General features: G+C 29.8%; 1 protein-coding gene across 1 annotated transcript; it reads right to left on the reverse strand.

Moving 5' to 3' along the window:
- Window positions 1–1,573: 1,573 nt before the first annotated feature.
- On the reverse strand, window positions 1,574–16,503 carry LOC101895923 (uncharacterized). The gene is made up of 3 exons (XM_059123493.1): window positions 16,480–16,503; window positions 10,478–10,480; window positions 1,574–2,493 (listed from the first exon to the last, which is right to left on the reverse strand). The coding sequence occupies exons 1-3, from the start codon at window positions 16,501–16,503 to the stop codon at window positions 1,636–1,638; spliced, it is 885 nt and encodes a 294-aa protein (XP_058979476.1). The 3' UTR covers window positions 1,574–1,635.
- Between the last annotated feature and the right edge of the window lie 223 nt (window positions 16,504–16,726).

Raw genomic sequence — 16,726 nt, forward strand, 5'->3', positions numbered from 1 at the left:
AATTGTACCAAAGACCCAAAAGAAATATAAAAATATATTAACAAATTAATAAAATATATAATAACTGTATACCAACTCTCATAATTAACACACATATGTACTAAGTGTGTGCAAATGGCGCCGAAATGCTATTGTGAAGTTGGGTGCAAAAAAATAAATGGTTGATCTTAACGTTTGGCGAATGGAAAAACAATTTGAATGTGATTTTAAAAGAGTAATTAAAAATATAAAATAAGTTTTTATTTCGAAAAAGAGGAAGAAATTTCCCAAACGAATATTATCGATGTACACATCAGGTGTTATTCTTATATATCAACAGCGTATATAGTGTATATATTATAGTCTCGATAACATAAATATCGTCCTCATAAAATATAAGAAATAAAAATTCATTGTGACTGCTCAAAATTGCTTATGGCATAATTTTGGATTAATCGAAAGTTATCGAAATATTTTATTTATAGTAGTTTTTGAGTTTATTTAATTAATTTATGTATAAAAAAAACATTTTTTTATCGAAAGTTATCGAAATGTAATTCTCCTTAATTTCATGATTTTTTCTGGAATTTACGTAGACTTATCATTTTCTTTCGTTATGAATGCCTAAAATTACTTTAACTTTATAAATTATTGCCTAATTTTTGATTTATCGAAAATTATCGAAGTATAATATCTTTTATATATTGTAATTCTTTATATTTTTAAAGTTATTTTTTTAGGAAAAAACGAGGTGGTATTAAAAATTTATGCATTTTTCGATTTATCGAAAGTTATCGAAATGTTATTTTACTTATATTCATGATTTTTTTTGGAATCTACAAAGATTTCCCATTTTATTTAATATTAATTTATATACGTATTTCCATATTAACGCTTAAAAATATTTTAAATTTTTATATTTTGCCTAATTATTGATTTATCGAAAGTTATCGAAGAGTAAGTTTTTTTTCTAAATATTATATTTGCTTTTTTTTAAGTAATTTGTTTATAAAAAACAAGTTGTACTTTAAAACTAATATATATTTTCGATTTATCGAATGTTATCGAATCATAATATACCTCATATTTTAGATTTTTACATGGAATATGTAAAAATTTTTCCTTTTAATTTGTTTTAATGCCTAAAAATATTAAAAAATATGAATTATTGTCTAATTTCGATTTATCGAAAATTATCGAAAGTTATTAAAAACATATTTATACAATCTTTTTGATTTTTTTTAATGGATTTGTTCTTTTCTTTAATTAAAATGAAGAAAAATGTTAAAAAATTTAGATTTTATGACCTAAAAAGTGATTTATTGAAAGTTATCGAAATCGAAATCTCTTTTTTTGTTTTTTTTTTTAAATCATTTCACATTTTGACTATTCAAACCAATTGTCTTTCAGCATTGTATTTATACAAAGGATTTTTTTTTTGAAAATTATCGAAAGTTATCGAAACCACATTTATAAAAAAATATTCAATTTTTTTGCTTTGCTTAATGATTTGCTAATTTATTCAACTAAAAATGAAGAAAAATTTGGAAAAAATTACATTGCATGACCTAAATACTGTTTTTATCGAAAGTTATCGAAATCAAATTTTCTTATTTTTTCGTTTTTTCTTTATGAAATTTCCCTCCGGAAATCATTTCACTTCTTAACTATGCGCACCAATTGTCCTTCGGCATTGTATTTGTACAAAGGATCCTTGATCTCCCCCACCTTGGTATATTTCAATTCCGCCGTAAAATCATTATCCTTGGCCTCTGCCTCCGATTGTTTGGTGGTAAATTGTACCTTTTGTATTGAATGATCAGGATTTACGACGAAATATTGACCCTGCGAAATACGATCGGATTGATTCTCCTGCAAACGATTGTAATTCTCAATGGCAGCATTCAAGGCATCGAGAGCGTATTGTTTTTGTATCTCATCTTCGTCCTGTTGACGATCATGGCCGGCCTGTCGGGGATCAATGTTTATGGGTGCACCATATTGGGCAGCTGGTTGTTGGGGAATTTGTTGGGGTTCGAATCTTTCATCGGTCTGGGGATTGGGCAGGCGTTGGGGTGTGAAAATATCACCCTGGGGTTGTTGTGGGAAATTGGGTTGTCTGCGGTCGCCGGGGAATGAGGGGCGTCTGTTGAACGGCCGGCGATTGGGTCTACCCCCACCACCATTATTGTTGTTGTTATTGTTAATACCAGGTTGCTGACTGCCAGGTGGTGGTCCATAACGTCTATGTGGCTCACTGACTGGCACATACTGGACCTCCTGACCAGCAAAGTCGACTCGTTGTTTGGAAACCTCAAATCCAAAGCCTTGATTATCGCCGAATTGCTGTTGCTCAGCTGCATCATCGAAACTGCCGGGAGGTAAATATTCTCCGGGTATATTGAATGGTATGTCTGGACGAAAACCGGCTGGGGCATAGGGTGCTGAACGATGGTTGGCCAATGGAGCTTCTGCTGTCACATACGAAGCTGCCAGGCAGCAAAGGACTAAAACCTGAATTAAACCAAACCAAAATTAAAAAAAAAAAATGGGAAAAATTAAAAATAAAAAATAATAAAAAATTTAAATATTTTAAAAATTTTTTTGAAGAAATTTTTTTAAAAAAAATTAACAATTTTTTTGTATATTTTTGGAAAAAGTGATATATTTTGTTTTTTTAATTTCACACAGCAAAGGAGTAAAACCTAAAAGGAAAATAATAATAATAACAATTAAAAATGGAAAATTTTATATAAAATAAAATAAAAACATTTTTTAAAATTAATTTTTGGAAGATTTTTTTTTGAAAAAAAATGGAAATTTAAAAATAAAGAAAATTTTTTAAAAAAAATATTTTTGGAAGAAATATATATTTTTAAAATTTCTTTTAAATTAAAATATTTTTTTGCTTGTTTTAAAGATTTTGTAGAACTGTAATTTATTCGAAATTAATTTTTTTTATTTTTTGTCACTTTATTTTTTAATTTTTTCTACATCTTGAAAAATAGTTTTCAAATAGTTTCGAAATTGAAAAAATAGTTTTTTTTCTAATTTTTTTTAAATATTTTACATATATATTACAATATTTATAATTTTTTTATTTATTTTGCGAAATTGTAAAAATTGTCTATTTTTTAATAAAATTGTTTTCCTTATTTTTTGTCACTTTATTTCTGATTTTTTTTGTCTTCGAACTCTTATTTCTTCAATATTTAAAAGAAAAGATTTTTTTGAGATTTTTTGAAAATATTTTGACTAAAATGCACATCAAAAAATTTAGTAATATTTTTTTTCAAATTTTCAAAAATTGACTATTTTTCAATAAAATTAGTTCCTTTGAATTTTTTATAACATTTTTTTCTTTTTTCTAATTTGTTGTGAATACTTTGCAAAAAATGTTAATAATTTAAAAATGAAAAATTGATTTTTTGTCACTTTTTTTGAATATTTTTTTAAATCCAGATCTTGCAAAGAGATGTAACTTCTTTTTTTTGTTCTTTTTTTTAAGTTTTTTTTTTATTTTATTTTGAAAAAATGCACTTAACAAAATATATTAAAATTTTTAAATTCATTGTTCAAAATTAAAAAAAAAAAAATACAAAAAATTATTTTCTTTATTTTTTATATTTTTTTTTGCATTTTATTTTTTAATATTTTGTTTTTTTTTTTTTAATATTTTGACAAAAATGCATATTTAAAAATTTATTGCATTTTTTAATATTTTAATACTATTACTTTCTTTGAAATTTCTTTTATTTTTTGTCACTTTATTTTTTGAATATATATTTTTTTAAATATACCTTAAAAATCATTTTGCAAAGAGATCCTAGAACTGTCTGCTTATCTATGGATATATTCGATAACTGTTATCGTTATTCTAGATTTAAGGCATATTTATAGTGAATATCTCCCCCGCTGCTAATTAAAACCAAAAATATTGAATATTCCTTACACGTAGAAGTGCATCAAGATTGCACCAAGCCAATCAACATGAGGGAGCCAGCCAAAAATATGACAAAAAAAAATTGGAAAAAAATCTTCGCCAAAAAAATCCAATGCACAAAATTCTTCAGACCTCGCAACAAAAAACTCATTGTTGACATGGTAATCACGTTTTAATATGTTTAATGAACTGCAATTAGTTTTTGTTGTTTTTATTCTGGTGTTACAACAATGAAATCATTGTTTAATTCGAATAAATATTACAACATCATTGTTTTGACTCTGAAATAATCAAAAACAAAAAAAAAAAAATAAATGAATTAACATTAAAAAATAAAATAAAAAAATTATAAATAAATAAAAAATTAAAATAAAAAAAATAATTAAAAAAAAGATAAAATAAAAAAAAATAAATTACAAATAAAAAAAAATAAAATAATATAAAATGCAAAAAAACCCAAAGAAATAACTCTGAAACAACTCAAAACTATTTCCCAAATTTCAAGTTCAATGTTCACACTTTTCCCACCTCCACTAATGGAAGATAATTATGATTTTATGTAAATTATGGCCATAAACATTTAATGCATTCCTATGCCACCACCCCCTTGCTACGACACACGATTTCCACAAATATTTGAATTTTTTAGCAAAAGTTTTTTTTTTCACAAAGCCGCCAAAGTGTCAATTTTTTAAAATATTACAAAAGGCTAAACATTTTCATTAATTTTTTATGATTGACTATAACCAATCCAGGTTAAATTTACATTGAAATTGCCATATCAACACAAAAGACTTAAGACACTAACTTGCCTTTACTCAGTTGGAGAAAACAAATCGTGTTTGTTTCTTAAGTCTTTTGATTGATTTCTTGATTTCTGTGACATTATACAAATAATGATTCATTAAAAAATTTTTTAAAAATTTTCATATAAAAAATGCCGCTGAATTTCTTTAACATTTAAATCGTGATTTTCATTCATTTCCACTTTGAAACCCAATTTTGAAATGCATTGAAAGTACATTGTCCATACAAAAGACTTAAGGCACAAACTTGCTTTTTTTCTCACTCTCAGATAAAACATAAAATCTAAATGACCCATCAAAAGACTTAGGACACAAACTTCCCAGAAAGAACTGTGTCTCTCTCTTACTCTCTCATTTCCTACTTCCAGAAATAAAGTTATTTCTTTTGTGAAATAAAACACTAAAAACTCATACTTTAAATTTGTTTTCTTTTCTCTCTCACTCTCTTTTTTAACTACTACCTTTGTAAACAAAGCATAGGTCAGATTTTTGACGAACCCTATTGAAATTGATGCTAAACGGGCCAAATTTATATATAGCTTCGATATAAGTCTTCGTACGATTTTAATTCCAAAACGTTTTTTTTTTCAATTGCTGAAAGTCGGCTCCCATATATCAATAGTTCCGATATGTACCTATATTTATTGCTGTGTTCCAGAACTATGTTATCGAGAAAATTTGCAAAACTAGTAGATTCTTCCAGGTTCTGTAACGGATCACTTAAGAGAGTAGTGGAATTGCTGACGGACTGACTTATATCAGGGGTGCTCAAAAAGAAATATCTCTTTTCAGTCAAATTTATCTTTGCTTATTTAAATCAAGAAAAAAAAACAGTGTTGAGTCATTATTAATACAAATATTTTTTATCCATTTTCTTTATAAATTATTTAGGCAAACATTCATGTTAAAAATAATTAAATTGAATCTTAAAATATAAAGAAAAACAGAATATTAATTTTCTCTTAAATTATCTCTTTTTTCTGTTCATGTTCTAGAACACGCTGAGCACCGCTGCTTTTATGGAATCAATGCGAAACGGCTGAGGAATCTTGAAATTTTCCACAAGGGTCAGTCTGGGTGCGTAGACGTGCAATAAGGCAAGATTTTTGAAATGGTACCAAAGATACTGAAATGTACTAAAAATTTAGTACTTTGTATTGGACCAACGGAATGAGCTAGAATTCTGAAATTTGGAATGGGTGTTACTGAGGGAGCGGAGGATAGATAGACCAAAGTATTTTAAGAAATCCGAACTTTGCGTTTACGAAAAGTTCTAAAATGGTACTAAACTTCTAAAATGCTACCATTTGGTATTATGTGAAGGATAGAGCTAAAAACTTGAAGTTTGGTATGAAAATAGAGGTTCGAAAGTAATTTTGAGATATAGAGGTGATTTTGGAAATGTGTACTAAGTGTGTGAACTGTACTAAATGGTACTAAATTTGAAATAGTTTGGTTTAGTTCGAAGGCATGAAGATAGAATTTTGAAATTTTGTATTGGGATCACTGTTGATTTGTGATAAAGAGGTGATTTGGGAATGTGTACCACAAGTGCACAAAAAGTACCAAATGGTGCGTTATTTGGTACAATTTGATATTGGGTGAACAGATAGTGCTTGAAATCTGATATTTGTTTTTGGGACCGAATTGATATTTAGGTTATGGATGGTATCTGTTTTTGAGATTTGGTGATGTTTTGGAAAGACAAATCTATTGTACGAAATTTACTAAATGGTACTAAATTTGGTATTGGGTGAAGAGATAGATCTGGAATCGCGATATTTGATATTGAGGTCTCTGTTGGTATCTGGTATTAAGATATGGAGGTGAATTTGGAAATGTGTACTAAATTTGGTATTGGGCCAAAGGATAGGGCTGGAATTCCGAAATTTAATATTGTGGTCTCTGGGATGGAAATAATGTGCACTTAATTGTACGAAAAGTACTAAATTGGGTATTGGGGGGTAAGGGTTTGCGCTGAAATCCTTAAATTTGATATTGATTGTTCTGCTGGTATCTGCAACTGAAATATGGGCTGGTCTTGGAAATGGGCATTATAATTATACGAAAAATACTGAATGGTACTAGATGTGGTATTGGGTGAAGGGATAGCTCTGGAATCCTCAAATTTGATATTTAGGTCTCTGTTGGTATCTGGGATTAAGATATGGAAGTGAATTTAGAAATGTGTACCATAATTTTATTATAAGTACTAAATGGTACTAAATTTGGTATTGGGTGAAGAGATAGATCTGGAATTCGGATATTTAATATTGATATTGGTTGTTGGCATCTGTAATTAAAATATGGAGGTGGGTTTGCAAATGTGTAATATAGATGGACGAAAAGTACCGAAAGTTACTAAATTTGGTATTGGGTGAGGTGGTAGAGTTGAGATCCTCACACTTGATATTTAGATCACTAATGGTGTGTGGATTTGAGATATGGTGATGTATCTGGAAAGGTGTACTATAATTGTGCGAGAAGTACTAAATGGTACTAAATTCGGTATTGGGTGAAGGAATAGGGCGGAAATCCTTAAATTTGATATTGCGGTCCCCGTCGGTATCTGGAATGGAGATTTTGAGGTGGTTTGGAAATGCTTGCTATATTTGTACGAAAAGTACTAAATGGTACTAATTTTGGTATTGGGTGAAGGAACAGAGATAAAATTCTGAAATTTGATATAGATGTATCTGGAATTAAAATGTGGAGATGGTTTTGCAAATTCGTCCTGTATCTGTACAAAAAGTACTAAATAGTACCAAGATTTGTTTTTGGGTTGGACTGGAATCCTCAAATTTAATATTGAGGTTCCGTTGGTAGCTGGAATTAAAATATAGAGGTGGTTTTGCAGATGCGTCCTATATTTGTACGAAAAGTACTAAATGGTACTAAATTTGGTATTTAGTAAAAGGATAGGGCTGGAAATCCGAAATTGTATATTGTGGTCTCTGGGATGAATATATAGAGGTGATTTCGGAAATGTGCACTAAATTGTACGAAAAGCACTAAATATGGTGTTGGGTGAAGGAATAGAGCTGAAATAATTAAAACGGATACTGAGGCAAAACTACCACAGGGTGGTTTCGCATATTCGTCTATAATTTTTTGAAGAAGTACTAAATGGTACTAAAGTACTAATTTAGTACGATGTTTGAAGTTTTGAGTAAAAAAATGTTGTACATAGCGCATTTTCAATAGCATTTTTTTAAATTTATTTTGTTAAAAATTTAAAATTGAAAAAAAATTTCTTCGAATTTTAAAAATATTTTTTTTGGATTTTTTTTAAGTTTTATTAAAGTTTTATTTAAAAAAAAATTAACAAAAATTCATATTTTAAATTTTATTAAAAATTAATTATTTTTTAATAGAACTAGTATTAGTATAATTTCACACAATGTATGAGGTTTTGATTGAAAATTCTTGTTAATCTGAATAAATTGTGCATTTTGAGTACTAAAAGTTCTAATACGAATTGTTCCAATGAATCCAAAATTTTAAGGTGGCCTATTCGCTAATGAAGTAGCGGCCACTTGCTTGTGTATTATAGTTTTGTGGGGTATCACATGGTCGGCCCCGGCCCACTTTGCTTACTTTTTTAATATATGAGTTTTTTCTTGCCATGGTTCGTGAAGCTTTTTCCTCTAAATATCATTCATGAGAATTTATGTTCTCTAAAGAATCACTTTTCCCATGGCTAATGGGCCAAGAACACCCTTTATAATTTTAATTTTTTTTTTAAATCAAAAAAGCGAAACCAAAGAAGAACAAATCGCCAAATTTCGCAAGCATGCAAAAAAAACAAGACCTCAAATAACACTGACTTTTTACTGTTATAATCTTGTAAAAACCGCTTGCCAAAAAAAAACTGAGAATTGAAATTCAAAACCATGTTAAGGTGTGATGATGATGACGATGATGTTAATGATTCATGGTGGCAGAACTTGGTCGCTTGGCTTAGATCCAATAAAATTTGTACTTAACAGCCAGTCGTTGGTGGTGGTGGGTCAATGTTAGATAACGACAGAAATAGACAGACAGACAGGCGGACTAGGCCACCTAGACCACGACCACAGGCAAACAAAAAAAAAAAAAAAAAAAAGATGGGAAACTTTGATATGCTTACTTTTTATTTATTTTTGTTGTTTTTTTTTTCGTTATGGCAACAATGAAACAATAAACAAAAAATAAAATTTTGTGTTTTTTTTTTGGGAGTTTGAATTAAAAAAAAAAAACAACAACAACAAATAAAACAAGAAGCCAAAATTTATTTTAAGAGGAGAGATATTTGATTTGTTTTTATTACCTTTGGTGTTTTTACGGTAATTTCACGATTTTTATGTTTATTGTTTTTTTTTTACTTTTTTCGAATAATTATAGTAAAAGCAAAAAAAAAAAATGAAATTAAAATTTTATTTTTTTTTTTTTTTTGAAACCCCCTCCAGTAATTGCCTTTGGCATGTGTCTTCTCACCCCCAAAACACATTCCATTAAAAGTGTAGAGCCCAAGAAATCCCCATAATGATGTTTTGACACATCTACCATCAAACTGACCCCTCAACACCTTATTAATGCCATAATCATAAGGTTCGTTGCCTCTTAAGAAGAGAAGAAGAAAAAAACAACAAATCTCCTCTCACTTTTCTTACGAAATCCAGCTCTTCATGCCAGTATGTGTGTGACACTTGACACCAATAACAAGTAGAGAAGCAAAAAAAAAAAAAAAAAAAAAAAAATTGTTACAATTTTGCTTTCAATTTTGAGAGAAGAGAAAAAAATCTCAACATCAATTGATACTTCAAAATTCGTCTTCACTTGATTTTTTTTTTTGCATTTAATGTCAAATCCACAAGTGTGGCATTTGATAAAGGGCTGGAAAAACAATACCTAACCATGTGAACCACAAAAAAATACAAAAAACACAGCCCTAAACTGTGGCCAAACTCCAATTGAAATGAGGCTATGTTTCATTGTTGCTGTTTTTTTTTTTGTTTGGTTTTGATTTGGGAATTCCGCAAAATGTTTATGTTTTTTTGTGGTTTAACAAAATTCACATGCCACCATATTTAACGGTACTCTCAACGCGATATTGATTTACATAATTCTTGCGTAATTAAGTTTAATGGCATTTTAGCGCAATACCCATACCCAAATGGAGTTGGTTTTCTCACATGACAAGTGCAAGGTGTAGTATGCGGTTTTGAGCGGAGCAAAAGTCATCAAATATCAATTTTAGATTTTAGAGAGATAAAGAAATCACTCTTGAATTCCATCACGAATAACTTGTTTTCTGGAAAGTTCTCACCAAAATGCTTTTGAATGCTTGTAAAAAATATAATGAGCTGTCACTGGAATAATTTTAACAGCTATCGGACGAGTGGCTTAGAAATGGCAGCATTCTCAAGTAGGTTGCAGTCCGTTCATCTCACCCTGTATATATGTTAGAATCATATTCTAATGCATAGCTGAGCTGGAAGGCCAATTTCTCTTAGTTTTTGTCAAACAATCAAAGTCTTTCCATTATTCAAAAAATAATTTTAAAAATTTGCTTTAACAACAATTTCACACAGCATTCGCGTTCAAAAAAGGTTAAATTATTTGTAAAATGAAATTTTAAATGTCTCTTAAACAATCTCTTTATATGATATTGCTATGCGCTGTTTTAATGAGTAAAAGAGTTTGAGAGAGATCAACTTAATTTCAGTGTTCTCTTTTTGTTTCAATAATGCCTCATATATTCTCTTACATCCTATAATGAAAAGGGAGAGACATAAATTAATCAAAGCACATGTTAAAGCCGAAAGAGAGAGCATTTAAGAGAGATAGAGAGAAAGAAATGCAACAAAATTTGAAGTATGTGTCTTAAGTCTTTTAATTCACAATAAAATCAATCAAATTTTCCCCCGAAAATATAAAATGAATGAGTGAGAGAGACAAAGCTCTATCTCTGAAGTTTGTGTCCTAAGTCTTTTGATAAATCATTTCGATTTCATGTTTGAATGAAAAATGGAAACGGGCAGGAATTAAGAGAAAAAAGTATGAAGGAAAACTATTTAAAAAAATAAAAAATTTGTTGTTGCAAAATGGTCAGGCTTAATCCCTTTATTGTTGTTTTTATAAAAACAACGATGGTAATGTTTACCAGGGGGTAAGGCAGGGAATACCTAGGTTTCGGAAAGAGCCACCAATCCTCATCAGTTCCCTTGTTTTTTGTCGGGGATATTCTACCCAGAAGTTATTTTAAAAATAACTTCTATGACAAAACAAAAAAATAAATTAAAAAAATGATAAAAATTACCATCGTTCTCCACTAATAAACAAACGTTGTTTTTATAAAAACAACAATAAAAATTTGGCAACAACAAAATACTATGGTATCCCGAACAAACAAACCAACACGGTTCCAAAAAATAAAAATAATAAAACAAGTTATAAAGTAGCAGTCGGTTTTGCCGACTCTTAGCCAATGTTCTGTTATTATACCCTTCGCAAATTGGCTAGAGAGGGTATATATCATTTGATAGGTCAAAACGTGCCTCATTTAAATTACGATTTTAGAACCTAGGCCTCTTTGGATCAAATCCGTTTCAGGACATTTGTAGTCGATCTAGCGATGTCCGTCCGTCTGATAACTCTCGAAGGGAGAATCCGAGTTGCTCCAAACTTGGTACATCCTAATATTATTATCAAACTTAGAACGAGTTCGGAGATTGGAATTATCGTTTCACTCCTTCTGCTAACTCCCCCACAAAAGGTGAAAATTTTCAAAAGAAAAAAAATAATTTGCTGCAGAGAGAGAGAGAGAGAGAGAGACAGACAGAAAGGATCATAAGAATTTGTTCAAACTTTAAAAATTCTAATATTTGTATCTCTGCTAGATTAGGTGTGAAAATTGACAATATAGACTGACTCCTTTTAGTACCTCCCTCACAAACGGTCAACATTTTGAATAATCTCAATGCTTATAAAATGTGAAATATGAGTTTGATTGTCTTCAATCTTCACAATATTTCTATTAACCCATGGTCTGGTATGAAGATGGAATATATCGGTCCATTTCTTTTGGTACCTCCCCCACAAAGGAGTAACGTTTTGAATATCCATGAATCTCATAAAACGCGAAATTAAAATCCGATTCCATTCAGATTTGGCACATCTCAATATTTCCATCAACACAAGATCTGTTAGAAAGGGGGTGGAGATCGGACGATTTCTTCTGGTACCTCCCTCACAGAGGGTCAAAATTTTGAATAATCTTAACGCTTATAAAATGTGAAATATTAGTCCGATTAACTTCAAATTACACACATCACAATAATTTTATTAACCCATGGTCTGGTATGAAGGTGGAATATATCGGTCCATTTCTTTTGGTACCTCCCCCACAAAGGGTCAAAATTTTTAATAACCATGAATCTCATAAAACGCGAAATTAACATCCGCTTCCATTCAGATTTGGTACATCTTAATATTTCAATCAACACAAGATCTGCTAGAAAGAGGGTGGATATCGGACGATTTCTTCTGGTACCTCCCGCACAGAGGGTCAAAATTTTGAATAATCTTAACGCTTATAAAATGTGAAATATTAGTCCGATTAACTTCAAATTACACACATCACAATAATTTTATTAACCCATGGTCTGGTATGAAGGTGGAATATATCGGTCCATTTCTTTTGGTACCTCCCCCACAAAGGGTCAAAATTTTTAATAACCATGAATCTCATAAAACGCGAAATTAACATCCGATGCCATTCAGACTTGGCACATCTCAATATTTCCATCAACACAAGATCTGTTAGAAAGGGGTGGAGATCAGAACATTTCTTCTAGTACCTCCCCAAAAAATGGTCAAAATTTTGAATGACTTAAACGATAATAAAATCCAAAAAAAAAAAAAAAAACATCTGGTTCCCTTCATATTGCCAACATCCCATTATTTCTACTAACACTAGATCTGCTGTGAAGATGGGATAAATCGTTCTACTCCTTCTGGTACCTACCCCACAAAAGGTCAAGATTTTGAATATCAATGAAGCTCACAAAACGCCAAGTTAACATCCGCTTCCATTCAGACTTGGCGCATCTCAATATTTCCATCAACACAAGATATGTTATAAAGATGGTAGAGATTGGACCATTCCTTCAGGTACCTCCCCCAATAATGGTAAAAATTTTGAATAAGCAAAACGATTGAAAAATTCGAAATAAGCATCTGGTTCTCTTCATATTGCCAACATCCCATTATTTCTACTAAAGATGGGATGGGATAAAGTGGTCCGCTCCTTCTTCCTTCCTCACCCACAACCTGTTAAAATTTTGAATACCATGAAGCTCATAAAACGCGAAATTAACATCCGCTTTTTAAATTGTTTCACTTTACATCTCTCTTAAAATTAAAATTTGAAAAATTTTTTTTTGAAAATTGCTTTGATTTATAAGAAAATTAGCAGGTCATGAATATTTTCATTTTCAATTTTTATTAATTTTTTTCTATTTTTTTTTTGTTGAACAACATATTATTAATTTTTTTATTTATTAATAAATTATTAAATATAATAACAGAGCGCATAAATATTAATAAAAAAAACTATGAACTTATCAAACAATAACTGTTATGACAGCCATCATAAATTTTGCCACAAAATTGACAGTGATGTTTTGATTGCACTTGCTATTTATTGGCAAAAACAAAAACAAAAAAAAAACAATTTTGAGATCTACTGACCACATTGTGGCATATATTATTATTTTTTTTTTTTTTGGATTTGAACATAAAAAAGATATATTTAAACGATAATAAAGGGGTATGAAATCAACAAATGACAGAATTGTTTTTTTTTTTTTTTTTTAATTTTAAGATCTTCTATTTATAATTTCATGGCTATACCAATTAGCAATTTTTAAGCATTTTGGTATCAGCTTGCTCTTGAAGTGCTAAGAAAATAGAAATATATCAACTACTTTTAATACTCCAAATTACAATCGAATTTCCGGAAATACAGCAAACCAACAGCTAATTGAAAAAAAAAAAAAAAAAAAAAAAAAAAAAAATTAAAAGTATTTTTAAATATCAAATATTTTGAATACTCCAAAATACAGATGAATTTCCGGAAGGCCAGCAATGGCTAATTGAAAAAATTAAATTAAAAAAAAATTCAAAAATATTTTTTTAAATATTTTTAAATATTTTTCAAGATGATAACAACTGCTACTTAAACTCAGCTAGAGTGTTATATTCACTCGAATATGAAGAAGAAAATATTTCTAGGTTTTAAAAAATGGTTTTCAAAGAGGTTTGATATGACTCAAGAAGTCATTGTGAATGACCTTGTTAAAAAAAATAAAAAATTAAAATAAACAATTATTATTTTTTGTATAGCATTCTTCAATACCGTTACTAATTCTTGTAACAAACGAATATTACCATTTTTTTAAATCCATTTTTTCCCAGGCCATATTTTGTGGTTTTAGTTTGTTCTTCTTAAACAAATAATTGCTAATCATGAGCAAGTGCTCATCATCGTCTAAATAAAAGCTGCATCATTAAATTATTTATTTTGAAGATAAAACCACCACTTCAACTTCACAAATGGCAGAGCAACCGCCAGAAGACTGAGGCGTGTATCAAGAACTGCTACTGCTAAAGTTCATGTTACACCAAAGCCCTTGAATTTGAGATGAAACGTGAACCAATGATTTTTTGTGTGTTTCCTCTTTGTTGTGGTTCTGCCATGTTTGTATTACACGTTTCTGGGGTATCATTCGAGAAGAATAGGAAGTGGAACAATTTAAATTGATAGTTCATGTTATGATCACTTTAAGTCTTTTGGGGTGTATTCGAGTAATTTGGTTGATTTTCAAATAATTTTTTAAAATATTTTTTTTTTTTTGACCTAAAATAATGTGAATATTTTTTTGGGGGCACTACCAAATTTTATGGATTTTTGTAAGGGTCTAACAATCAAAAAAAAAAATAAATAAATAAATAAAAATAAAAAAATAAATAAATAAAATATAAAATAAAAAAAATAAAATAAAAAAGCCGGTAAGTTCTTCCAGGCCGAACTTTGAATACCCTCCGCCTTTTGGAATGAATTTGGATTTTTTTTCAAAAAATAAAATCCGTTAAAAATTCTGTTAAAATCTTAAAAACACCGAAATTTATTTTGGGTCTATACCAAGACGTGGACCTGCATAGACAACTTTTGTCATAAGCCATTAAAATATTCAAATACGAAACTTGGAAAAAATCCGGTTTACGAAACTTGGAAAACAATTTATATATAGGGAGATGGACCTATATAGACCATTTTTGTTACAGGTTTTAGTACCCGTTAGGAACTCTAAATACGAAATTTGAAACAATTCCAGTGAATAATGTAGCTAAAATCGTCAAAATACCGAATAAGATCGAAAAAATACCGAATATAAGGAGGTACTGATATATGGGTCCTATACAAAGACTTAGACCTGCAAGACAATTTTCTCTCACAGACTGTAGTTCCCATTACGTTTGGTGTGAAAATGGAATATTCCGGTCAACCACCAATCTCATATAAAATGAAGGAAGTAGTCGATCCAAATCTTGCTTATATAATATCAGACTTATGTCAATGTAATTTCTATAAAAAATAGTATAATTAGGTATATGATTTATTCTGAGGTTTATAGTAAATTTTGTTTAGAATATTTCTTCTTTTGGAATCTTCCACCTAAAATCAAAATTAATGTTACTTTCAGGCGTAAACTCGAAAAATGTCAGTGGAAATAATTAAAAAACAAGTAAAAAAGCTGTAAGTTCGGCCGGGCCGAACTTTTAATACCCTCCACCATTTGGTACAAATTTGGCAATTTCCAAAAAATAAAACCAGTTAAAAATTCTGTTAAAATCTTAAAAATGCCGAACGCTTATACGACGACGTGGGCCTGCATAGGCAACTTTTGTCATAAATTATTACAGTATTTAAATGCGAAACATGAAGAAAAATCTGTTTATAATGTAGCTAAAATCGTCAAAATACCGAATATGGGGGGTACCGTTATATGGGGGTTACACGAAGACGTGGACCTGCACAGATAATTTTCTGTCTTAGGCTGTAGTATCCATTACGAACTTCAAATGCCAAATTTGAAATAACTCCGGTGAATAATGTCGCTAAAAGCATCAAAATACCGAATATCGGAAGGTACCGTTATATGTGGGCTATATGATAACTTGGACCTACATGGCCCATTTACGAACTTAACCTGCCTACTGGAAAAATATACATGTGTGCAAAATTTTAGCCTTCTATCTTAATTTGTTCGAAAGATAGTGTGATTACAACAGACAGACAGACGGACAGACAGACAGACAGACGTCTTAGAATTTTACGCTTATCAAGAATATATATACTTTGTTCGGTCTGACATGAATATTTCGAGGAGTTACAAACGGAATGACAAAATTAATATACCCTCCATAGTATGGTGGAGGATATAAATAAAAATAATAATGAAGAATATCTTCGTTTTTTTTTTGAAAGTATTGATGCAAATATTTTTTGATATGCCGTGAAAATAGAGATTTGTTTTCTGTGGTGATTTATAGTGAAATTTTGTAAACAATATTTATTCTTTTGAAGGCTTCAGCCTATAATGGAGTTTTATGTTACTTTCGGGTGTCAACTCAAAAAAAGTCCGTGGAAAAAAATTGATCAAAAAATGTAGGTTACTTTGCGATTTAAAGCTCTCTATCTCTTACCATCAATTGATGAGAGAGTCTCATTTTTAACAAAAAGACTTAAGCCACAAACTATGTCTTGTTATTATTATAAATCTACGGCTTTCTCTTTACCTCTCTTTTAGAGAGAGCCAATTCAGTTAATCCAAAACTAACAAGAGAGCACCCAAATTCCATTTCAACTGGCTCTGGGAAAAAACATATCTTTCTCTTTCCATGAGTTATTTAATTTTCTCTTTCCATGAGTAGATGAGGGAGTCTAATTCTA

Source organism: Musca domestica, unplaced genomic scaffold (assembly GCF_030504385.1).
Source record: "Musca domestica strain aabys unplaced genomic scaffold, Musca_domestica.polishedcontigs.V.1.1 25, whole genome shotgun sequence".
NCBI lineage: Eukaryota > Metazoa > Arthropoda > Insecta > Diptera > Muscidae > Musca > Musca domestica.

What these genes read in the sequence shown, in the direction of transcription:
- LOC101895923 (XM_059123493.1), bottom strand. Translation starts at nt 16,503, where the DNA reads ATGAGACTCTCTCATCAATTGATG.